Source organism: Eretmochelys imbricata, chromosome 1 (genome assembly GCF_965152235.1).
Source record: "Eretmochelys imbricata isolate rEreImb1 chromosome 1, rEreImb1.hap1, whole genome shotgun sequence".
NCBI lineage: Eukaryota > Metazoa > Chordata > Testudines > Cheloniidae > Eretmochelys > Eretmochelys imbricata.
The window spans coordinates 346243913-346270346 of NC_135572.1; the positions used below are offsets into that span (position 1 = coordinate 346243913).

Below are 26434 nucleotides of genomic sequence, written 5' to 3' on the forward strand. Positions count from 1 at the left end.
AAAAAAAAAAAAAAAAAAAGTAAATTCCAGAAACTTTCTTTTAAATAATACAGGACTGGACTTCATTCAAACCTTTATGATATCTATTGATTGGCCAGGTTCTATGACTATTTGCACTACTGTGTATACTAAAATTTATGTAATATGTTATGTAGATAGAACAGAAAAGGAGTACTTGTGGCACCTTAGAGACTAACCAATTTATTTGAGCATGAGCTTTCGTGAGCTACAGCTCACTTCATCGGATGCATGAATGCTGTAGCTCACGAAAGCTCATGCTCAAATAAATTGGTTAGTCTCTAAGGTGCCACAAGTACTCCTTTTCTTTTTGCAAATACAGACTAACACGGCTGTTACTCTGAAACCTGTCAGATAGAACAGAGTTATCTTTGGGATTTATTGTAACAAATTACATCAAGGAGTGACGACATTATTTAAAGTAAAAACATACTTTTTTAGTTTACATTTCTGTAGTGGAGACTGTAAGGCTCCTTATAGTAATTCCTATTGTGTCCACATGTATAAAAGTAAAAGTGTGTCCTGCATTAAACTAGTAAATATTGGGTTTTGTTTCAGGTTAACCAGCCAAAGTTTAATCAGCGACGGATCAGCAGTGCCAAGTTCTTGGGAGAACTTTACAATTACCGAATGGTAGAGTCAGCTGTAATATTTCGAACTCTATATTCATTTACATCATTTGGTGTGAACCCTGATGGTACTGCTAGTCCACTGGACCCTCCAGAACATCTTTTCCGAATTAGACTGGTCTGCACCATCCTTGATACCTGTGGGCAATATTTTGACAGAGGTTCCAGCAAACGGAAGCTTGATTGCTTTCTTGTGTACTTTCAGGTATTAATAAATTTAACTTTGTGTTTAAAATTGTCTTTGTGTGGTGGGTGTATCTTTGCATGGTCCTAAAGATTTATCTATATAGTATCTAGAATCTGTACATTTAGGTTTTTATTGTTTGGGCTCTGCTTCAGAAAAGCATTTAAATGTGTTTAAATTTAAGCACATGAGCAGTCCTGTAGACTTCCCTGGGACTATTCACATGCTTAAATTGAGCACATACTTAAATACTTTGCTGAATTGAGGCCTGAGTGTGAACCCTACAAGCTCTGTAATGATTTTTTAAATCCCTTCTGATGTTCATAGTTTTAATGAGAGAGATTCTTGAAATGGCATTAAAATGTCAAATGTAACTGGATGTTGCCATGGTAACTCCATAGAATATTCTGAAACATTCGTGGACTTCAGAGTGCTTGTGTTAATCTTTCAGTTTAATTTCGAAGGACAAAAGGAAAACAGGGAAGTTAAAAGATAACTCCAGTGGAGGAGTAGTGGCATTAGAGCTGTCAAGTGATTAAAAAAATTAATCGCAGTTAAACAATAATAGAGTGCAATTTATTTAAATATTTTTGGATGTTTTCTACATTTTCAAATATATTGATTTCAATTAAAATACAGAATACAAAGTGTACAGTGCTCACTTGTAATAAAAAATAAAGTATTTGAACTGTAAAAATATAAAAGAAATAGTATTTTTCAATTCACCTAATACAAGTACTGTAGTGCAACCTCTTTATCATGAGAGTTGAACTTACAAATGTAGAATTATGTACAAAAAAACCTGCATTCAAAAATAAAACCATGTAAAATTTTAGAGCCTGCAAGTCCACTCGGTCCTACTTCTTGTTCAGCCAATTGCTCAGACAAACAAGTTTGTTTACACTTGCAGGAGATAATGCTGCCTGCTTCTTGTTTACAATATCATCTGAAAGTGAGAACAGGTGTTCTCATAGCACTGTTGTAGCTGGCGTCTCAAGATATTTACATCCGAGATGCGCTAAAGAGTCATATGTCCTTTCATGCTTCAACCACCATTCAAAGGGACATGCGTCCATGCTGATGATGGGTTCTGCTTGATAACAATCCAACGCAGTGTTGGCCGACGCATGTTCATTTTCATTATCTGAGTCAGATGCCACCATCAGACAGTTGATTTTCTTTTTTGATGGTTAGGTTTCTGTAGTTTCTGCATCAGAGTGTTGCTCTTTTAAGATGTCTGAAAGCATCCTCCACACCACTTCCTTCTCAGATTTTGGAAGGCGCTTCAGATTCTTAAACCTTGGGTCAAGTGCTATAGCTATCTTTAGAAATCTCACATTGGTACCTTCTTTGCATTTTGTCACATCTGTAGTGAATATTCTTAAAATGAACAACATTTGCTGGAAGGAAGGAGTACTTGTGGCACCTTAGAGACTAACCAATTTATTTGAGCATAAGCTTTTGTGAGCTACAGCTCACTTCATCGGATAGCTCACGAAAGCTTATGCTCAAATAAATTGGTTAATCTCTAAGGTGCCACAAGTACTCCTTTCCTTTTTGCGAATACAGACTAACACGGCTGTTACTCTGAAACCTAACATTTGCTGGGTCATCATCTGAGACTGCTATAACATGAAATATATTGCAGAATGCAGGTAAAACAGCACGGGGGACTTACAATTCTCCCCCAAGGAGTTGAGTCAAATTTAATTAACACATTATTCCTTTAACGAGCATCATCAGCATGGAAGCATGTCCTCTGGAATGGTGGCCGAAGCATGAAGGAGCATACGAATGTTTAGCATATCTGGCGTGTAAATGTTTAGCATATGCCGGCTACCAATGTGCCATGCAAATGCCTGTTCTCACTTTCGGTCGATATTGTAAATAAGAAGAGGGCAGCATTATTTCCTCTAAATGTAAACAAACTTGTTTGTCTTAGCGATTGGCTGAACAAGAAGTAGGACTGAGTGGACTTGTAGGCTCTGAAGTTTTACATTGTTCTGTTTTTGAGTGCAGTTATGTATGAGGTGAATTGAAAAATACTATTTCTTGTGTTTGTCATTTTTATAGTGCAAATATTTGTAATTAAAATAATATACACTTTGATTTCAATTATACACAGAATACAATATATATGAAAATGTAGAAAAACATCCAAAATATTTAATAAATTTCAATTGATATTCTATTGTTTAACAGTGCAATTAAAAATGCGATTAATCGCGATTAATATTTTTAATTGCGATTAATTTTTTTGAGTTAGTCACGTGAGTTAAGTGCGATTAATCGACAGCCCTAAATGGCATATATATTAACTCAGTTCCTTTGTGGTTAAACTAAAGAAGTGATTATTTAACATATTATGGGGTTCCCTGTCAATACATATCAAATTTGATCAGTCTAAAAATTAAAAGATGTTTTTTCCTGATTGCTGTTAGTCCTGAAAATCTGAAAGTCAGACTGAGTTCTTTCTGGCTTGAACATCACCACCATTAATAAAGGTTTTGCTGATCATACTCTGCCTTCAGATACACCTGCGCAACCTCATTGTTCTCTCATTCTGCCCTTAAATACACTTGTAGAAATAAGTGTAGAATTTCCTTTGCATCTTACAGATGAATGTAGTGCTGGTTTGCTACATATCTCCATAATATGATGCAAAAAGAAAAGGAGTACTTGTGGCACCTTGGAGACTAACCAATTTATTTGAGCATAAGCTTTTGTAAGCTGTATACAGACTAACACAGCTGTTACTCTGAAACCCATAATATGATGATACTTTTGATAGAAGCATCACCCACTGATACCTGAAGTTTTAATGTTCACATTTTGGTGATAAATGTTTTCCCTTTTAAAAATAAATATGATTTGTATGGCTGCATTTGTACAAGAATTGAAATGCACAAAGGACACGTAGGTGCCCATCTCTCATTGAAAGAATCTGCCACAAAAAGGGTATTTACATTCTATATCCATTTTTTTGATAATATTGTCAGTTGCCAAAGATGATTCATTTGGTTATGTAATTTAAAATCTGGATTGTCACTTTAAGATTCCATATGGATTTTTTTATTTTAGAGATTTTGTTCGAATTGTTTCAAACTGTTTTAGCAAGATATATGACTTTAGTATGTTTTTAGTGACTTGTATGCTCCTACATTAAATAAAATGTTTTGGTAATGTCTTTTTTCTTGGTAAAATAGCTTCAGTCAACATGAAGTACAGTATGTATATAATGTGAGGATGTTTTGTATTTCAGAGGTATGTTTGGTGGAAGAAGAATTTGGAAGTTTGGACAAAAGACCATCCGTTTCCTATTGACATTGACTATATGATCAGTGATACCCTAGAACTGCTGAGACCAAAGATAAAACTCTGCAATTCTCTGGAAGAATCCGTCAGGCAGGTACAAGACTTGGAACGAGAATTCTTAATAAAACTAGGTAAGAAATAATACATCAGCAAAGCCAGTTGTTCGTCTTTTACACTGTTGTTGTTGTTGTTATTATTTATTATTCTCACTAACCCTTAGGCGTTTTTAACCTTTTTATGCATTTCCTGACCTGTTCTGAATCTGGGTAATATATTAATTTGATGTACCTAAAGAAACACTAAACACGAAGGTGATTGTGGTTTTTATTTCTGATGACTGGTGTAAAAGGAAAAGGAAATCCACCATCTCTAATTTTGTCAGTACGCAAGAGCTTTTGGCTGATTTGATACGGTATTTAGTGCATCCAGCAGTCCTGGTGGCTGAGTAGCTCATCACACAGAAGCGTATCCATTGGGTCAATTACCTGGACTCCTTTAAGGTATATGGGACCCTTACAGTCAAACACTGGGCTTTTAGAACAAGTAGGGTGGCCAGGTGCCCGGTTTTCGACTGGAAAGTCCGGTTGAAAAGGGGACCTCACAATGTGCGGTTACTACTAGTGAGGGAGGTGCCAGGTCATCACCCGCTCCAGCCCCCTACTCAGCAGGGGCCAACTCCTACCTTCATTGGGTCCCAGCTCTGCAGGAAAATCCGTCCTGACCCGGGAGGTGAGGGTAGGAGGGGAAGAGCAGTGAGTGATGCAGGGGAGGGGTTAAGAGGAGTGGACAAGGATGGGGCCTATGGGGAAGGGGTGGGGCCTCGGGGGAAGAGGCAGGACAGGGTTGATTCCGGCACTTCTGTTGGAGTGTCCGGTTTTTAAATATTACCAAGTTGGCAAACCTAAGAACAAGGCATTCAAATAAGCATGAAATGTGTATTGTAATATCCAGTTATTGAAATGAACAGTTGTGCCTACTCATGTGGGCTAGTGGATATTATGTGAAACTAGGGGTCATTTGAGTTCTGTTCCTCAGTCTTGACATGTGACCTTAGACAACTCCCTTGACCCCTTTCATTCAGTTTTCCTTCTGCATTACCTGCCTCTTAGCAGTTGATTGAACCAAGTTTAAATTGATTGAAAACCATCTTGATAGTTTTCAAGGAAAGACACTGCAGAAATGCAGTGTGTTAGTATATTTGTTGTTTGTATTTCCACAGGCACACTCATGAATGCATATAGAGGGGCAGCTGGGCTCCAGTGGACTAAGCATAGGGATGGGTGTCGAGATCTGTGTAACATCCCTGACTTTGCTACGCCACCTTCGGCAATTCATGAAATCTCTCTGACTCTCATTTACACCATTCCATAAAATGGAGATAAAATTATTTACTAAACCACCTATTGGAAGAGCTTTGAAATATACAGTTCTTTTCATCCACAGAAGTGTGGTGTTAGCATGTCTCCAGTGAATACTTAAATAGATGAGGAAAATGGTGCTTTGGGCATCTTTTTCAGCACCCTAGGAAGGGTAAACTTGACCACTTAGTATCTTTTTCTTTAAGGTTAGGCCTGCAAAGTGTCATGAGTGTTCCAATGTTTGCTATGTAGAGAGATTAACAGTGTCTTTAACAATGATGTATTACAGAAATAAAGTAGAAAAAATACTTTTGCTTGAACTTTTGGAATATCTAGCAAGTAGCAAGCAGATCTGGAGACAAACTAAGTCACTCTTTAAGAGACTTCAATGAGTCAAGGAGACTTTAGGAAGTGGTTGACAGATGGCTTTCTGGAAGAAATCCTTCCCTTCAGGATGCATAAAAGTTCTGCAGGATAAAAGTCACCAAGGAATTGCTACTGGTGGTCTGCATCAGAGGAAGAAATGACAGTTGTTATGTGGAGTTACAATATTCTTTATTCCCTGGGTTGAAAAGGTTCAGTATAATCCTGTATTTTCCAAGATACATGTTGACTTACTCTTATGTTAGGCATGGCAATAGCAATTCTTGTCAAATTGGAATAGTTTGGAACTACAATAAAACAAGGGAACCTGTTTGCTATTCTGTTTACTGACCACAGCTCTATTTCTAGAAAGCTGACTGTCAAACATCTTGAGTCTTTTACATTTTCCTTGGAATGCTCATAAATAGGCTCACAGTTTTCAGTGGAGGAAATTACTCTATGAGAATGTGCCTCCCTTACTTATGCTAAATATAAACACTACTTCTGTTCTCTTTATGCTTCTATTAAACTGGATTCATAGACTGATTTATTTAAAAAGCATATGGAAACTAGTGCTGCATTTGTGAGTTACTAAAAGGTAAACCTGTTCTTCTTCCAACTACAGTGGTATACATTTATGAAACACTCCAAAGTTATCTGTGTTGAAATTAGTTAGCATCAGGAGCAAACACCCAGCCGTGGGGACCCCACAGCTCAATTGACCAAACACTCCCTAAGGTTTATATCTAGAAACACTAGGGTAGTGATGCATTTAAAAAAAAAAACATCTTTATGCAGTGCCATTGGCTGTTAATGTATTCAGTCGTTGAATGGATTTATTTTATAATTTTTAATTTCTAATTGGAAGCCCTGTTTTGCTAGAGGCTTTTTTGTGGATTTTTTTACTTGCAAGTGTTATAGGCAAGAACTTGATTCACACTACTTCTAGTTAAATCAGTTCAGTTCTCAAAGTAATCCCTTAATTTAAGGGTCAATATGTGGAGAAATTATGCATTGAATTTTATTTTTAAGAGGAATTTGCATTTTGTTCACTGTGCTATTCATTTAATTAAAATTCTTCAAATATAATTTAGTATTAATATCAGACTTTGATTTCCTTATATATGTTATGATGATCAGAAAGGAAAAAAACAATTTGGAATGGAAACCATTTCAGGTGAAATTTTTTCCCTTCCTCATGGCATGATCTAAACTACTGCTTTCATGATCTCTAACTCACCCAAAAAGGCAAATTATGACTAATTAGATGCATTTTAATACATTCCTTTCAAAGATGCCCAGCAGTTTCTTCTGTATGTCAAAGTAATTTCCAGCCTCTGAACCATTTTCTGTAAATCGGTTGCATCCAGTACAGTAGTGGGATCTCCTTATTCCTGGAGCGTGAGTGAGCCAGTTTTGGGGAATGGCATTCCGTTGTGTTCATTCTGACACCAGACAGGCAGATCACTGTTGTTATTTTTAAAGCTGTGATTGGATGAGCAACTGTGTTGGATTTCCAATATCTTTTGTTCCCAGTTGAACACACACATGGTAGGATAGTTGCTAATCCTTTGCTGTTATGACTATACATAGATAAGAATCTTCTGGACCCTACTCTCTTTCTCTGTTCATACTTTGAAAGCTATTATGATAGGTGCAAATATTTTCACTGGAAAATATTTTGTTTGAATAGTTTTAATGAGGGATCTGACCAGACTCCAAATCATAATCTGTTCCTACACGATTTTAATAATTTTGTCAGATTTGTATTTCTGTGGATTTATTTCTGAGGTTCGGTAAAGATTCCAGATAATTAAAATGGATATATGACAGATTTTTTTTATACTATTTACTTGACACTGTTCTAGCCTGTGTTAATATTTTGTACTTTCACACACATGCCTATCTATCTCTAGATATGTGGCATGAATATAAGAATAAGACATCCGAAAGAACTTTACAAATTATTTACATGCACATACAAGAGGAGCCAATACATGGTTGGAAATGAACTTTTAACAATTTGGTGCAGCAGCTTGACATGTAGTGAGGAAGAATATAGTGTCCAGTTGAAATTACTGTGTAGGAAAGAAATTTAGGCAAGCAGAGTGTATTGTAACTGCCAAAATGGAAATTTAATCAAGACTAAAAGGTTAATAGTCCTACTCTAGCAAAAACGGCTTGTGATTTGAAGTGATCACAAGTGGCTAGGATGTCTATTATATTTCTTGTTCGTATGATAGCAAGTCGAGCAAGTAGAGTGCTCCTCTAACATCTCTGCTTGGCACTGGATCAGTATGATAGAGGGAAGATTGCCGCTACCTGCTCTCACACCGTTATTAACAGGTTTTTTTTATGTGGTGGAGATGCTAGTTAAAAGGATTTCACTGGTCGGATGGGTTGGCTGCTCTCTAAATAGGCTGATATGGAAGCAAAAACTAGTAGTACTCTTTGCTCTCATCACCCTTTCTCCCATTCTAATCACATTCCCTTTACCTCTGCCCATACCTTCTTTAGGCTCAGTATTCCCTACGCCAAGGGTCGGCAACCTATGGCTTGCGTGCCGATTTTTAATGGCACGCTGCTGCCAGCCAAGTTCCAGCTGCCGGCCCCAGCTCAGCCTGCTGCCGAATCCAGGCCGGACCCCAGCAGGCAGCAGTGTGCCATTAAAAATCCTGCCTGCCCCAGCCCGCTCTTCTCCGCCCCCCTCCCCCCGCACCGTGGGGGCAGGGTGAAGAAGCTTGCTCCTGCCGGCTGCTGCTGCAGGGCAGGCAAGCTCCCCCGTCCCTGCAGCGTGCTGGGGTCCTGCCCCTCCTCCTCTCCCTCCCTGCCGCCCATCAGCTGATGGCCTTTGCAAGGGAGGGGGAGAATCCGAGCTGCAGCTGCCCGGGGAGGAGGCGGAGAAGAGGTGGGGACGGGGCCTTGGGGAAGAGGGGTGGAATCAGGGCATATCCCCTCCAGCCCCCTGCCGTGAGCCGCTCTGGGCAGGGGGCTGGGAGCACCCACACCCACATCTCCAGCCCCCTGCCCTGACCCCCCTCACACACTCCCAGCCCCCTGCCCTAACTCCTGCACCCTCCTCACACCCCCCAACCCCCCATGCCATGCCCTTACTCCTGCACCCCCCTCACACACCCTCTGCCCTGACCCCACACACCCCAGCCTCCTGCCCTGACCCCTGCACCCCCCCATGACCCCAGCCTTTACTCCAGCACCCCCCACACATACCCAGCCCCCCCAACCCCCTGCCCTGACTCCTGCACCCTCCTAACACACCCCCTGCCCTGACTTCTGCACCCCCCACACCCCATTCCCTGACTCCTGCACCCTCCTCACATACCCCCAGCCCTCTGCCCTGACCACGGCACTCCTCACACGCACCCCCCAGCCCTCTGCGCTGACCCTTGCGCCCCCTCCACATCCCCAGCCTTTCCTCTAGCACCCTCCACACATATCCAGTCCCCCCCACACCGCATGTCCTGATTCTTGCACCCCCCACATTCTCACCCCCACCCTGAGCACCAAACGGGAGCTCCTGCACTCTTCCCCCCCCCACATTCCTACGTGCACCCCTCGCACAAAATGGGAGCTGCCCAGGTGAGCACTCCACGCCCAAACCCCAACCCTGAGCCCTCTCCCTCATTCTAGCTCCTGCTCCTTCACCCCCAGCCCTGTTCTCAGTGCATTCCCACCCTCAGCTCCGTGCAGAGAGAGGAAGAGAATGGGCTAGAACCAGAGAGAAGGTAGGTACCCACTCTGTGTGGGCAGGGCTGGGATCCCAGACCGGCAGCGGGCTGAGCAGGGCAGTAGCCAGGACCCTGGCTGGCAGGAGCCGGCAGACGGAACCCCAGACCGGCAGCGGGCTGAGTGGCAGCAGGCTGAGCTGCTCAGCCCACTGCTGGTCTGGGGTCCTGGCCGCCGGCCTCGCTCAGCCCGCTGCCGGTCTGGGGTTCTGGCTGCTGGCCCCTTGCCAGCCAGGGTCCCGGCCAAAGGCCCTGCTCAGCCTGCTGCCGGCCTAGGTGAACGGAACCCCAGGCTGGCAGCGGGCTGAGCGGACCGGCGGCATAAGATCAGCATTTTAATTTAATTTTACGACAATACGACATACAACAATAGTTTAGTTATATAATATATAGACTTATAGAGAGAGACCTTCTAAAAAATGTTAAAATGTATTACTGGCACGCAAAACCTTAAATTAAAGTGAATAAATGAAGACTTGGCACACCGCTTCTGAAAGGTTGCTGACCTCTGCCCTACACAGTTCCCTTCTCTCTAAAGATAGCTTTTCCAGTGCTCACTCCTCAGTCTCAACTCTTGCTCTCCTTGATTAACTCATCCAATGTAAATGGATGTTGAGGTTTGAAACTGGAACAGCTTTAAATATATTTCTTTTCATTAAACTTCAGGTGCTGTTTAAAAGTGTTACCGTTCTTGAGTAATCTGTCCATGGAAACCCAGGTTTTCATACTTGCTCCTTCAGCCAGTATGGGTTTGAAGTGCAGCTGAAAGACCATACTCTCATGTCCTCCTTAAGAATACCTTTGTGATTCAGCATCAGTCCATTAGTTCTGAGGGGAGTTGTGTCCAGTTCATCATTAGAAAGAAAGATTGATAGCTTGGAGCCTCTGGAATTGGCAGGAAGGGAGTGTGTATGCATGAGCAGAACTTGAGTCAAACTCCACGAAGTACAAAACAATACCCTAGCATTAATAGCATTACTAAGATTTGGCAAATTTAAATGTCTTATTCAGGACTTAGGTCCAGATTTTCTAAAGTGACTTATGATATTGGGTGCCCTGTCGAAGACCCCTTAAAAGACCCTGGCTGATTGCGGGTGCTCAGCGCTTTCTGAAACTCAGGTCCTTTTAAAGTCTCCAGTTGGGTACTGAAAAAAACTTGGGGTTCCCAAAATCACTATTCATTTAGAAAATCTTAGTAGATAAGAATTGTATACATCAGCATTGCCAAGTTTGATCTAAGTACCTCTCATGGCCGCCATTAAGGCTGTATCTGAGCAGCTCACCTAAGAATGTGTTTTGTTTTTTAATTCAAGGGAGTACTGGATCCTCTTGTATGAAATATTGCATTGTTTAATATAAGCATTTGAGTAGAGAAGTGCTGTGAAGCCCTAGTATTTTGTTGTCATGCTACTGGTATAGATTTATATTATTAAACTGATGTGTCTGTAAAATCGCAAAAGTTACTGCATGACCTGTTTTAGGACACTTAAAATAAATCTTTTATCAGTGAAGTGTCTAACAGCCGACCAGCAAATTGATGTTATACAATAAACTAGAGTAGGTTAACATTTGTCTACTTTGAGTTATAGAACTGAAACAAGGAAAAGGCACCGCACTTGTTTTCTAGTGATCTGTAGATTGAAGGCTACACAGATCTTTCTAACAAAGCCTGGCCATCATATTTTCAAAATGCTTCCTTGTAGCTTTTCATGACTTATAGCACAACTCATGGATAATGATTAAAGGAGCAATGTGAATAAGATTTCTGCAGTGGATTCATGGACATAGCCAATACAGTTGCATTTGGGGTAGTCTGTACTGAGCTGATCATTGCTGGTCTGTGTTGAAGCCCCAATTTAATGCACTCATGATGGCCCATAGAAGCAAAAATCTCTTTTGCTACAAAAATCTGTCCCCAGCTCAGGTTTCCACAGTTATGAAAATGAGCCCAAACTTGCTGCAGTAGATTGAAGCATTGGTTGCTGTAATAAGAAACAAAAGTAGCTACTCAAAGTTCTTGGAGAATGGAAATTAGTTCTTTCTTTGCACTCCAAAATAACTAACCTAACTGTATGGGTCATATAGTTTAAACTATGAATAAGGTACTGTGTACTGACTACATCAGTTTTGAAGGGTATCTTTGAAAAATCATTGGCTGAAATCTTCTGTGTTGGGCAAGGCTAGCATCAATATAATTCTCTGCTAGCTCAAACCACAATCCCCATGAGTATAAAGTGGTTTTGTGGATTAATGAAAAAATTTAAAGTATGTATGAAAGAGTACTTTGTGCTAGAAGCTTGTCCATTTTTGTAGTGGATGGCTTAGCTTTAGCAAGATTTTTTTCAAAAATAAATTACCTTGTTTTTCCATATTTCAGAGCCATACTCAATTCTCATGTTTTTTATTAATAGTTTAACTATTTCTAAGACTAAATTGTAAGCTGAAATATACCTGCTGCATTTTCTGATCTGATAATGTGTAATGGGGTCTGATTCCATAAAGGAGAATTGAAATTATATCACAGAATATTTAGTGACATAATAGCAGGGTCTGGGATAATCCAAAATTATTCAAACCAAAATTAAAATACACTTGTAATTATTTAAAGGAAACAATATAACTAAGAGAACAGACCAAATTGAAGGATAATTTTATGAAGAAATCGGCGCATTAGTGAGTTGGTTGTCTTGTCAAAATAATACAAAACAAAAACCGAAGACAAAGTAGACTTAACAGGGATGGAGACAATGAGTCTGTTAATGGAGAAGATGGTAAGATGAGCTGGGACCCTTTGAAGTATTCCTCTCTACAGTATGATAGGGACATTAGGTGACTGCTTTGGGAAGGGTGCAGGATTTGCCCATACATACTCAAATGCAGGATCTCAGGACCTTACTAGGGAAACAAAAAACAGTTTCAGTTTTACAAGAATCTATTATAAACAGGCTAAATGTTTTGTCCAGAGTTATGAAATGTACTGAGTTTCATTTTATAATAAATCACAGTAACAACAAAAATTTTTACTGTGGTTTTGTTTGATGTAGTGCCATAAATTGAGAATTGAGAGTTTCTAATACAGGTTGTAGGAATTTTCACTACATGCTCTGAAGTGTTTCTTAAACAGTCTGTACAGTTCTTGATAAATCTCCCAGAATACTGAAAATCACACTGCAGAGATCCAATAACATCCAGCATCTGGCATTTTATGTACAGCATCTAAGATGTTTGTGTCATTTTAATGTAGCCTTCAAAATGTAGTACAGGGGAGTTGAAGAAATTTCAAAGATATTTTGAGATGTAACACTTCTTTACTTGATCGGTGTTCTGTGGAAATTCCTAAATGTTCCCAGTAAAAATTCTTTCTTGAGTTGTTTTGAAACCATTTTCTCTTATGATTTTGCTCAGAAAGAAATACCTTATACAATTATAAATACATATATCATTCAAGACTTAATCACTAGTCCTGCATAATACTTTAGTCAGCATTTACTAGGGTTGGGTTTTTCAAACTGTCATACATCAGTGCAGTATTTTTAATGTGATGCCACAGCAAAAGATTGCTTCCTGTCTAACACATTCTATTCCTAATCCCTTCCTATTTTTCAACTCTCAGGCATTGTGAATGACAAAGATTCAAAAGATTCTATGACAGAAGGAGAGAATCTGGAAGAAGAGGAAGAGGAAGAGGAAGGTGGAGCAGAGACAGAAGAACAGTCTGGAAATGAAAGTGAAGTAAATGAGCCAGAGGAAGAGGTGATCACATTCATTTACCTTGTTTTGCACTATTCTTACATAGAAGGAAAAAATACTTAGCATTTTGCAAACCATAAAGGCCTAAACTGGGGTTGGCAAACTTTTTGGCCCGAGGGCCACATCTGGGTGAGGAAATTGCATGCAGGGCCATGAATGTAGGGCTGGGGCAGGGGGTTGGAGTGCAGTAGGGAATGTGGGGTGTGGGAGGGGGTGCGGTGAGCAGGAAGGGGCTCAGGGCAAGGGGTTGGGGCAGAGGAGGGGTGTGCGGCGTATGAGGGGGATCAGGGAAAGGGGTGGGGGTGCACAGTGTGGGAAGGGGCTCAGAGCAGTGGTGCAGGGAGGAGTGCCTGAGGGGTCTCAGGGCAGGGGTTTGGGGGGCAGGAGGGGTTTGGATGCAGTAGGCGGTTGGAGTGCAGGCAGGGGGCTCAGGGCAGGGAGTTCCCCATTCCCAGCCAATGGGAGCTTCCAGGGAGGTATCCACAGGCAAGAGCAGTGCACAGAGCCCTCTGCCCCTCCCCTCCCCCCCCCCGCTTCCCCAAGGGCTGCAGGGACGTGATGCCGGCCGCTTCCTGGAGCGGAGTGGGGCCTGCTGCACCGTGGGGGTGGCAATCCTGCAGGCCAGATCCAAAGCCCAGAGGGGCCGGATTCAGCCCGTGGGCCGTAGTTTGCCCAACCCGGGCCTAAACCTTGTGGTAGGCCTGCACAAAGCCTCGAAGTCAGTTGATGCAGCATTGCTCTGCTGTGCACAGGGCCCTAGTTGTAGAGAGAATGTTTAGGTGGGATTCTAAACCCTATGTGCTGTGGAGTTACCAGTTCTGCTTGTGCTTCATGGAGGGAAGGATTCTACCTCCTAGCTTCTATGGAGAGTCCCTGTACAAAAATCCATTTGCTCAGGTTATGCAAAAAGGGCCCTTAATAATGTCCCTCAACACCCCTCAGAAGGTAGGCAATAATATCCCCATTTTACATGTGTGAAAAAGTGAACACCGAGCATTCAAGAGACTTTCCCAAGGAAATAGTGGCAGAGGAAAGGTTAGAACTCAGTGCTGTCCTCAGTCCACAAGGAAATAGTGGCAGAGGAAGGGTTAGAACTCAGTGCTGTCCTCAGTCCACAACCCTGTGCTCTGCCCAACAGAATCATAGAATATCAGGGTTGGAAGGGACCTCAGGAGGTCATCTAGTCCAACCCCCTGCTCAAAGCAGGGCCAATCCCCAATTTTTGCCCCAGATCCCTAAATGGCCCCCTCAGGGATTGAACTCACAACCCTGGGTTTAGCAGGCCAATGCTCCAACCACTGAGCTATCCTTTCCTCCCCTCCTCTCATGCTACCTCTCAGCATAGCTATTAATCTGTAAATATAAAGCTATTTTTGTACCATCTCCTATACCAGTTATTGGAGCAGATGCATTAACTATCATATAAAAGACCAAAACTAAAGGAAGCAAGAGGCACTTTGTGCTGTTCATCATTTTTCCTGTGTAATATGGATAATAAAAAGCATTGGGATCACGTCAGTCTTCATTACTGCTTCAGTAATCTTTTGAATCAAATTGATATAGCCAATAAAAAAGCAAGTGTGCAATATGCTAATATATGTGATCCCTTGAAAATTCTAACTTCTGTGGCTTAATGTAGCTCAAAAGTTCGTTTCTCTCTCCAAGTTTGTGCGTCTCTTTTTGGTCCAGTAAAAGATATTACCTAACCCTGTCTGTCTAATTGTCTGTCTAATATCCTGGGACCAACACAGCTTCAGCAACACTGCATAAAACAGCTTGTCTAATAAAAAATTAGTCTGCTTTCAGATCAGTCTCACTGGGGAAAATGTAACTTGTTCAATAAAGAACAAGTTTTGGAAACAACAGGAGGACCCAGGCATAGGGCAGATCAAGGGTTAGTGTGACAGTAAGATGAGTATTCAAAAACTGATCAGTAACTGTCGCTAGATGGCATGGCATTATCATTCGAAGCAGACTACATTGCATGTTGTGATCAAAGATCAATCAATCGATTATACAACATTTCATGGCACTGAGGGGGGCTGTAAATAGTGAATGCACTTAATGTTTCTCTCATTAAATTATGTTAAAATGTAGCATGTCATTAAAATTTAAACTTTAAATATGCTATTTCAGGAGTGCTCAGACAATGACGATGAGGAGGGTGAGGAAGAAGAGGAAGAGAATACTGATTACCTCACAGACTCCAATAAGGAAAATGAAACTGATGAAGAGAACACAGTACGTGCCACTGCTTTTGAATAATGAGACTGGTTTTACATGCTCAGTTTTCTTGACTGAATATTTTTAGCAGATAATGCTCATTAGAGATTAGGGGACATACACTAAAAATATTCACAGATGTTCTTTCAGACAAAAACAAGTTCAGTTTGACATTTGCAACCCCTTAATGTTTGCTTTTCACAGACATTCATACAAACAATTTTACTTACAAGACTCTTAGGAAAGTGAAAGTGTCACAAGTAATCATGAAAATATTCATTCACATTGGAAGAGATTGCATAGCCATTGTGAAAACACTGAGTGGACTGCTAGAAAAAAGGGAAGTTTTGACATGCTATTGAGGTAACTAATAGCAAATTGACATGGTAAAGTAGATTCTCCTTTGTGTCACAGAATTGTAATAAGGAAGCAGGACAAACAAACAAAAAGCAGCAGTGAAGAAATGATGGGGGTGTGTTGTTACATCACTATCGAAAGCAACCACATCAAACCTGGTCATCCAGCTGTGTGCCTGAAGTGTGGTCTAATAGTAAGATGGGGAATGATCACCCCAAAACAGATGTGCTGTGGTAACATCTGAAAAAGTAGCATATTGAGGTATTTGCTGTGTTACATTCTGATTACCTCCATTCAGATCAAAAAGACGCACCAAATGACACAGTCACTTGGATCATGGAAACAAGCAGAAGCATTGCCAGAGGCGGAAACAGGTGTGATAGAGAATGAGGACCTATATAGACGGCCTTTGATGCCAGTGTCTCTTGGGTGATGGCACTTGCTTAGTATTAGTCAGCTGTTCTGACATTAATGAAAGAGAGCCTTTAGCCCAGAGAAGGCACCCAAGGAGGTCATTCAGCTGTTGGAGAGTGGGAAGGAGGATGTTATGCAAGAGATTCAGCAGAGACTACTGAGGTTGTTGGTTTTGCAACATTCTGCTGCTGCTTTACTGGATGGTGGTGCAGAGGCAGAACCAATTGGCCCCCCACTGAGCTGAGTGTCTTGTTTCATATTGTTAGGTCTACAATTTTGTTCCGCTTAAAAAGAATAAAAATTATCATAGACTAAAATGTGTTCTCAAGAACTATATGCCAAACAACCACAAAGCCTCTCTGTAGATAACTAACTAGGGTCTCATTGCATCAGTGCACCCTTACATCAGCTGTCCCATGAATAGATGATGATTATTATTTACAGTAGTACCTGCTATATGTGTGTGCTTTACAAATATTTATGGGCAGTCCCCTCTGAATAAGCTTTCTAATTTCCCAATCTAAGAAATACAGCCAAATCAATTAGTTGCAGTTGCAGATGGGGAGAGAATATTATTTTGTATATATTGTAGTCATGATGTCTAAAATAAGTACAAATCAATGTGCCAATTGTATTGTAAATATTGCAGATAATCAGTTTTTAGGCAGTGATCAATGTTAGTAAGCATTAGAGCAGTAAACACCAAAATTCCTAAACTGGGCAAATCCATTCTAACATTTTTTTCCTTCAGCAATTTTTTTTAAACTAAACCCATGACAAATTTTGTCAGAGATGCAAGCAGAGTAATTTTCTTAGTAATTCGGATCCATCCTGAACTTCACTACTGCTGAAATTAATGTAACAGAATATTTGTCTTCTAAACCAGGAAGTAATGATTAAAGGAGGAGGACTTAAACATGTTCCTTGTGTAGAGGATGAGGACTTCATTCAGGCATTGGATAAAATGATGCTGGAGAATCTTCAGGTATTAGTCCTTGTTATCGTCTTAGATTAAATAAGCACCTTTACTGCATAGTTGATTCTGAAATAAGTGGTTAACATGGAGCTGCTTGCACCATGGGATGTGGGTGTTTTTTCATACTCTGTTTTTGGCTGCCATCCTTCAGTGCTAGGTTTTCTTAATTCTGCACAACTGCTGTGCGGCCTTTTTTTTTATACAAGTCCTTCTGCCCAGCTTCCTAGGTAGGGGCCTTTTGGGAAGAACAGTCATGAAAATCAGTCTTGTATGCTGGGGTGGTTTGGCTCAATCCTGTGCTTTCACAAAAGCCTCCCTTTCCCCCTTAATCTTTACTCCTTCTCCCGTCGTTACAAATATCCTGCAGCTTTGAGTGCTAAATGGAGCTCTATTAATCCTGTGCTTTACTGACCAGCAGGTGTGCTTCTGAGATGCACCCATCCTGCCAGTTCAGGAAGGGAGAGATAATCCAAGATTCAGTCTTGGGTCTGCTGTTTGATAATATCCTGATTATTAATTGTGAAGTTTAGATTAAAAGGCAATATTAAATTGCTTCTGCTCTTCCAGTAGTACTGCCAGACACCACATAGATGAATTGGCCTTTGGATGGTGCCGTCCTAATTGACTGAGAAGATACACAAAGGAATTCTCATGTCTTCTTGATGAGCCTACTGATGTTGCTGGAGTGGCGGAAGTTATAGTTTATACTTGTTTCTTTGAATGCTAGTGATATTTCAGGGAGGTATTTTATTATACAGACTAATCCAGACATGCTGCTAGGGAGTAAGTTTTCACTCTTGTAACATCCAGTGGGACGTGATTGATTCTTTGCTGATGGTGCATCTTCTAAAACAGGCATCATAAGTGGGCTTTTAACAAGAGTCAAATCTGTTCACCCGCTTTAGTAAAGTAAATTTCAATACAAAAAATGTTTCCTGAACATAACGCAACCTTGTCAAATGCTGTAAAACTGCTAAATTATATTATTTCTATTGTCAGAACACTCAATTCCAGATATTTTCAATATGGTTTGTGACTGGGGATGTGTTCTGAGTGCAAATAGATACTTTTTCTTACTAAAATTTTCTTTTCTAAAATTCATGTCAAGGGGAAAAGTTTTGAGCTGGTTATTTTTTAAAGCTCAGAAATGAGATTTGTATTTCTGGAAGGTGAAGATGCAGAAACTATTTCCAGACGAGCATTGGCGATTTATTGTGGCATACCTAATTGATGTATTTGATAAATTAAATATGTTGAATCTGTCAGTAGAGGGATGCAATACAAACATTTTTAAAATTACAGATAAGGCAGTGGCCATTTTGAGAAAACAGAGCCTGGGCCAGAGTAGAAAATAATGCCTTAACCTCATTTGAATTTCTTAGTGACTGCTGTGGAAGGATGGAAATTTCCGTGGACACTGGAAGGAGCAATTACTGATTATGTAGGAACTCTATAAAATGAGCTCAAGTACTGTTTCAAGAATCAGTGATTAAGGAATGGAAGTAGTATGGCTGGAGGAGAATTGCTTTTAATAAAGCAGCTGTAAATTGTTTTCTTCTGCCCAATAAATATCTGGAGATGCTGACTGATTCTTTCAACTGACTGCTCAATAAAGATAAAGCCAATGACACAGACACATTTTTGGCTTTATGCATCACGTGATTATCCCTACATAGGATGTTAAGCATTATAAATGTTGCTGCCATTTGAATTTACATAGCATATCAATGGCTAAAATAAAAAGAAAACAAATGACATCTGGAGAATAATTTGGTAATCTGTTGCAAGCACTGTATCAAGAATAGAGTAACGGGAATATTACAAAAAAATCTGAATCCAGAATTACTAATCTTACTATATCCAATTTTAGTTGAATTGTTTCTTTAATTTAAAAAATCATTCACAAATCCCTTAAAATTGAGTATATTTCCTTGTTGTTGTTTTCTAAATTAATATTCTGCAATGTTCTCAATTCTACGAAATGAATATAAGAGGGTAAGAAGTGTAGCAACTCGGAAGGAAACAATACATTTTAATGAGACTGTACACATGTATATAGCTCTGTTATTTTAGAAGGTAATTTACATTTTTTATGAAAAATGAATTGTGAAAACAACAAAGCTTTCATATTTTCAGAATTTGATTGCCTAGAGCATTTTGCATCCCCTTTCTCTTTAGCAACGGAGTGGAGAATCTGTGAAAGTTCATCAGCTGGATGTTGCTATTCCTCTGCATCTCAAGAGTCAGCTAAAGAAGGGTCCACCTTTGGGTAGTGGGGAAGGAGAATCAGAGTTGGGAGACACAATGCCATTTGTCATGTTAACTCGAAAAGGCAACAAACAGCAGGTAAGGGATTATATGGATGTAAGTAAACATTTTCCTTTGTCATAACTCAAAGAGTTTGGTTTCTTCATCTTTATTTCTTATAGTGGGATGCAGTCCTCTGTTCTGTTGATGGGAACTCCCTGGAATTCTAAATTCTTACTAGGAGTCGGAGAGGGCCACTTTATACCTTTATTTGTTTTTATATTAAGTTCTCTAATTAGACCAAAGAGAGATGCTGAGCAATGTTTGTTATGTATACAAAGTACAGGTGCAGTTTAACTGGCAGCTGGGAATTTGAATCCATGGCGTTATAAGATGCCACTGGAACTTGGAAAGACAGCATGATTAACATCAGCAACAGGAGTAATATACTCAAGGGAAAAGGAGTACTTGTGGCACCTTAGAGACTAACCAATTTATTTGAGCATGAGCTTTCGTGAGCTACAGCTCACTTCATCAGATGCATACCGTGGAAACTGCAGCAGACTTTATATATACACAGAGAATATGAAGCAATACCTCCTCCCACCCCACTGTCCTGCTGGTAATAGCTTATCTAAAGTAATCATCAGGTTAGGCCATTTCCAGCACAAATCCAGGTTTTCTCACCCTCCACCCCCCCACACAAATTCACTCTCCTGCTGGTGATAGCCCATCCAAAGTGACAACTCTTCACACAATGTGCATGATAATCAAGTTAGGCCATTTCCTGCACAAATCCAGGTTCTCTCACTCCCTCACCCCCCTCCAAAAACCCACCCCCATACACACACAAACTCACTTTCCTGCTGGTAATAGCTCATCCAAACTGACCACTCTCCAAGTTTAAGTCCAAGTTAAACCAGAACATCTGGGGGGGGGGGGCGGGTAGGAAAAAACAAGAGGAAATAGGCTACCTTGCATAAGGTGAGGGAGTGAGAGAACCTGGATTTGTGCAGGAAATGGCCTAACTTGATTATCATGCACATTGTGTAAAGAGTTGTCACTTTGGATGGGCTATCACCAGCAGGAGAGTGAATTTGTGTGGGGGGGTGGAGGGTGAGAAAACCTGGATTTGTGCTGGAAATGGCCTAACCTGATGATTACTTTAGATAAGCTATTACCAGCAGGACAGTGGGGTGGGAGGAGGTATTGTTTCATATTCTCTGTGTATATATAAAGTCTGCTGCAGTTTCCACGGTATGCATCTGATGAAGTGAGCTGTAGCTCACGAAAGCTCATGCTCAAATAAATGGGTTAGTCTCTAAGGTGCCACAAGTACTCCTTTTCTTTTTGCGAATACATACTAACACGGCTGTTACTCTGATACTCAAGGGAGTGTCACAGATCTATCCCACTCTTGCACACTCACCAGACTGCTGATGAGATCCATCTCATTAGGCCCCAGGTGCTGTAAGCCTCCAGAATCTAAACGCAAGTCCAGGCACTGCCCCGGCTTGGCATTCCTGAGCATGCTTTCAGGGTGTAAATCCTCTGTCTAGCACCCTCTTCTGAGAGCTGAGGCACTGCAGTTCAACTGCCTAATCACTAGGGACCAGTGCTGACCTTTTAAGCTTCCTGGGAGCTTAAGCATGTCCTCTCCTAGAAGTCCAGCCATGTGGGCACTTTTACCATTTTCTTCTTCAGGGGCATATTGATAGTATAAGCATAAAGACATAGCACAAGATTCTAAGAGACCATTGCTCTTTATTTAATAGTACAAGAAACACAAATGTAGACAAAATAATACACACTTATATGCACTTCCTTGAATAATGTCCCTATGGCTGCTCCACTTGAGGTACGCATGCATCCTATGCACCTTCGATCAGAGATTTTCTGCAGCGGTAGGTATACATCCTAGGTATCCTCATGACCCATACCAAGGATGTATAGGGCTGCGGCTGACAAACCACACTCCATTTCTTCTCAACTTCCTTGGCGTAAGGCGGAGGATCTAGTGGTGCCCACTTGTGCAGCCACTTACCTCACTTGCTCTTGGTCGTTAATTTACCTATATTAGTTTAGGTTTGTATAGGTTTTATATTTGTTTAGTTTTGTTGTTTTTTTCCCTATAAACTTAGGCTTTTAGCCTCTCCCCTTCCCCACACTCCCTTCAGGTGAGAACCCACCTTTGCTGAAGGAGCTTTCTTTTGCTTTTCCTTTGGGCATACCTAAATCCTCAGGATTCAAATTTTGCCTCACTTGCCAGGAGTCCTTCCGAGTTAGTGATGGCCACTCGCACTGTATCCGCTGTTTAGGGGGTACTCAAATGCAATCAAAGTGTAAGGTTTGCTCAGGATTCAAAGGATGTTTCAGGAAAGACAGGGAGATAAACTTTTGTCTCCTTATGATTGAATCCTCTGTCCATCCTACATCACAATAATAATCCTCTACCTCAGACCCTCCGACAGCAGTTTTGAAGTGACCACAGTTCCCCACCAACCTCTGCACCTTGATTACCTTCCAGATCTGTGGGGGAGAGATCTGCAGCACAGACAGTGTGAAGTCTCCAGCCAAAAGGCTATCTAAATCTCCTCAAAAAGAACCTGGCCCTAAGAGACCAGCTGTACCAAAAACCTCCAGGTGAAGGTTCCAAGTGGTCTCAGTACCAGGGTTCCCTCTACTCTGAAATTCTCAAGTACCTCTAAAACCCACGGTCCCCATCACCTGGTACCAAAACATACCTTGGTGTAACTGAAATATGATTGAGGTATCTGAGACTCTAAAAATTCTGTATTGAGAAAGATGGTACTATCTGAGACCTCTGCTGCTGCTTCGGTACTCAGATCAGTCATTCAGCTGACAGTGCACTCTGCACCACATCTGCACTCTGCACCTCCTACGTCTGAGACTCATCTAGTTTCTGCACAGATTCACTTAGTGCTGAAGCAATTTTGTTTTTCCAGAAGTTTATTCATCTCTGATGATCCTGAGTGCCCTCTTGTTGAGTTCAGCAAGACTTCCAGTATCACAGCCAGAATTATCTCCAGTACATTATCAATAACCAGTGGTTATTGATATCTATCGTTCAATCAATCAACAATTGCTAGTGGTTCCCTGGTACCCATGTGGACAGACACACTTCCTAGTACTCCACCCTTGTCTATCCCCCTTCTGGACTATGCAGAAGACAGCTCTTCTGACTCCCAGATTTCCATACAAGGCTCCTTTGATTATCAACCCAGGTCTGATTCCCATGAATCTGTCTCCTTGAGGAACACTTCAAAACACAGGCAGTCTCAAACTGTTCCTCATCTTTCTTGATATCTCTGGCCCTCCCCAATGGCCATATTGAGATCCTTGAACAGCTTACTGTCAGCAGTTCTCCAATGCACTGAACTCTCGGAATCCCACAGACAACGCTCTCCTGTCATGTGCCCGTCCCCCCCATCCCCCCAGCACATCAATCCCAGTCATGAGAAAAATTGTTGAAAGAACAAGAACAAAGAACTGATGAGGAGGTTACCCCTCAGATTAATACTGCATCATCCCCTCCAGATGAGGCTGTTACCCCTTCCACCTACTGTAGATGATTTCAAAGTTTCAGAACTTGATGAAGAGAATGGGTGATACTCTGCAAATGCCATTAGAAGAAATCCAGGAGACCCAGCATAGGCTGTTGGATATTATTCATACACAGAATCCAGATGAGTGCCTTTACCTTCAAATGAGGCCTTATTGGAGTTTCGAAGACAATTTGCTAAACCCTGGCCACTGCTCCTCTTGTCTTCTAAGAGAGCAGATGACAAGTGTTGTGTTCTGGCTTGGCGTTCAGAGTTTTTGTTTTCACACCCTGCCCCATCTCTTTGGTTGTAGATGTGGTGAATGAATCCAACAGGCAACATCGTTTGAGAACTGCCCCACATAACAAAGACTAAAAGCGCTTGGACATTTTTGGTCACAAGAGCTACTCCTCTGCTACTCTGAAATTCCGAAATTACCAGGGGATTCTTGCTAACTACAACCATGTCACATGTAGCAAGTTTAATTCTTTTAATGAGCATCTCCCACAGGAACAAAGGGAACATTTTCAATCCATCATTATTGAAGGACAGCTCTTTATAAGAAACAACTTTGCTAGCCTCTCTTGACACATTCGATACAGCAGCTCGCTTCATCTCCACAGCAGCTGTCATGTATCTAGCCTCATGGTTGTAATCCTCAGGAATTAAGATGTTGGAAACATGGTAGAAGATCTTCCCTTTGATGGACTTCTGTGGACTCACTGAACAACTGATAGTCCTTATGTTCTCTCAAGAATTCAAGGTGACCCTCCGCCCACTAGGGATTTTTACATTGGCAAATAAGAATAGATTCAGTAGGTCACAGACATCCCAGAGATCTTGTCCGTCTGTTTTCTACCTATAACAGATCATCAGACTCTCCTAAAAAAGAAATCTAGGTTCCAGACAACTTACCTGTTCTTATCAGGAGGATAAGAAGGAGGATCCTGGGAACTACAGGCCAGTCAGCCTCACCTCAGTCCCTGGAAAAATCATGGAGCAGGTCCTCAAAGAATCAATCCTGATGCACTTGCATGAGAGGAAAGTGATCAGGAACAGCCAGCATGGATTCACCAAGGGAAGGTCATGCCTGACTAATCTAATCGCCTTTTATGATGAGATTACTGGTTCTGTGGATGAAGGGAAAGCAGTGGATGTATTGTTTCTTGACTTTAGCAAAGCTTTTGACACGGTCTCCCACAGTATTCTTGTCAGCAAGTTAAGGAAGTATGGGCTGGATGAATGCACTATAAGGTGGGTAGAAAGCTGGCTAGATTGTCGGGCTCAACGGGTAGTGATCAATGGCTCCATGTCTAGTTGGCAGCCGGTATCAAGTGGAGTGCCCCAGGGGTCGGTCCTGGGGCCGGTTTTGTTCAGTATCTTCATAAATGATCTGGAGGATGGTGTGGATTGCACTCTCAGCAAATTTGCAGATGATACTAAACTGGGAGGAGTGGTAGATACGCTGGAGGGGAGGGATAGGATACAGAAGGACATAGACAAATTGGAGGATTGGGCCAAAAGAAATCTGATGAGGTTCAATAAGGATAAGTGCAGGGTCCTGCACTTAGGATGGAAGAATCCAATGCACCGCTACAGACTAGGGACCGAATGGCTAGGCAGCAGTTCTGCGGAAAAGGACCTAGGGGTGACAGTGGACGAGAAGCTGGATATGAGTCAGCAGTGTGCCCTTGTTGCCAAGAAGGCCAATGGCATTTTGGGATGTATAAGTAGGGGCATAGCGAGCAGATCGAGGGACGTGATCGTTCCCCTCTATTCGACATTGGTGAGGCCTCATCTGGAGTACTGTGTCCAGTTTTGGGCCCCACACTACAAGAAGGATGTGGATAAATTGGAGAGAGTCCAGCGAAGGGCAACAAAAATGATTAGGGGTCTAGAACACATGACTTATGAGGAGAGGCTGAGGGAGCTGGGATTGTTTAGCCTGCAGAAGAGAAGAATGAGGGGGGATTTGATAGCTGCTTTCAACTACCTGAAAGGGGGTTCCAAAGAGGATGGCTCTAGACTGTTCTCAATGGTAGCAGGTGACAGAACGAGGAGTAATGGTCTCAAGTTGCAGTGGGGGAGGTTTAGATTGGATATTAGGAAAAACTTTTTCACTAAGAGGGTGGTGAAACACTGGAATGCGTTTCCTAGGGAGGTGGTAGAATCTCCTTCCTTAGAGGTTTTTAAGGTCAGGCTTGACAAAGCCCTGGCTGGGATGATTTAACTGGGAATTGGTTCTGCTTCGAGCAGGGGGTTGGACTAGATGACCTTCAGGGGTCCCTTCCAACCCTGATATTCTATGGTTCTATGATTCTATGATCAGCCAAGCATTCATTTTGACGCCTTGGTTGAGGGTTACAAACATTTCCACATTCTAGATCTGATGCTGCAGCATCCTACCCACATCCTCTCCCACCTTTTTGTAGGTCGAAACCTGTCTCCCATTTCTGCAGCTCATGAGAGCAGATTACTTCCAATGGATGGGTTGTGGAGGTTCTAACATTGGGATACTCCATTCATTTTCAGCCCTGTCCGTTTTCAGGGATCCATCTCACAAGTCTCTCCTGAGGCAAGAGGTTCTGTCATTTCTCCACAAAGGAATTGTGGAACTAGTTTCCACACAGTATGGAGGGAAAGGATTTTATTCCAAATACTTCCTGGTTCCCAGAAAGAGGGGCAGATGAACACCAATCCTAGATCTCAGGATTCTCAATATCTTTGTCAAAGTAGAAAAGTTCAGGATGGTGACACACACGGCTCCTCGGGCAACTATCTGGAATTTGCCAGTACTCTTCACCACTCTGTTTTCTTCTCTAAGCACAGTTCTGACTCTCAGTACCTTTTAACCATGCTTGTTTTCCCTTAGATTCCTTTACGTGGGGGAAAAACATTTTCCACTCTGTTCAAAATAGAGAATGTCTTCTTAATCAGTCTTGCATGAATGAATGAATGATTGAATGAGGGAAGGAAGATCCCAGGATCTTCAGGACGCTACAGCTTCCGCAGAATTTCCTGAAAACAGACTTTCATTTTCAGATCAAGTTGCAGTGTTTGCTATTTTAGGATTTTGAAAGAGCTGCTATTCTAGCTGAATTTGTTCAACTCAGAAATCAGTGATTTCTAAAAAGTCTCTTTTTGATTCTGTTTGAGCCAAGTATAGGGGAAAATTCTGCTGTGAGTTTAAAACTACTGAAAATGGAAACGCTTTTTATAAAACAAAAAACCTAACTCTTCCTTGGTGCTGGCGGCATTTGGCTTTTTGGTGCCATTTTCCTCTAAGCATCCCAA

General features: G+C 41.4%; 1 protein-coding gene across 5 annotated transcripts in view; it reads left to right on the plus strand.

The window, feature by feature from the left end:
- Nucleotides 1-26434, plus strand: part of UPF2 (UPF2 regulator of nonsense mediated mRNA decay) — a 135646-nt gene that overhangs the window by 72611 nt on the left and 36601 nt on the right. For 3 of the 5 annotated variants that reach the window (XM_077836629.1, XM_077836635.1, XM_077836642.1), the window contains 6 exons: nucleotides 577-852; nucleotides 4094-4277; nucleotides 13224-13363; nucleotides 15497-15601; nucleotides 17241-17339; nucleotides 19509-19676. In XM_077836629.1, the coding sequence (XP_077692755.1) occupies nucleotides 577-852; nucleotides 4094-4277; nucleotides 13224-13363; nucleotides 15497-15601; nucleotides 17241-17339; nucleotides 19509-19676 (972 nt within the window). The other 2 variants (XM_077836651.1, XM_077836659.1) reach the window with 2 other exon arrangements.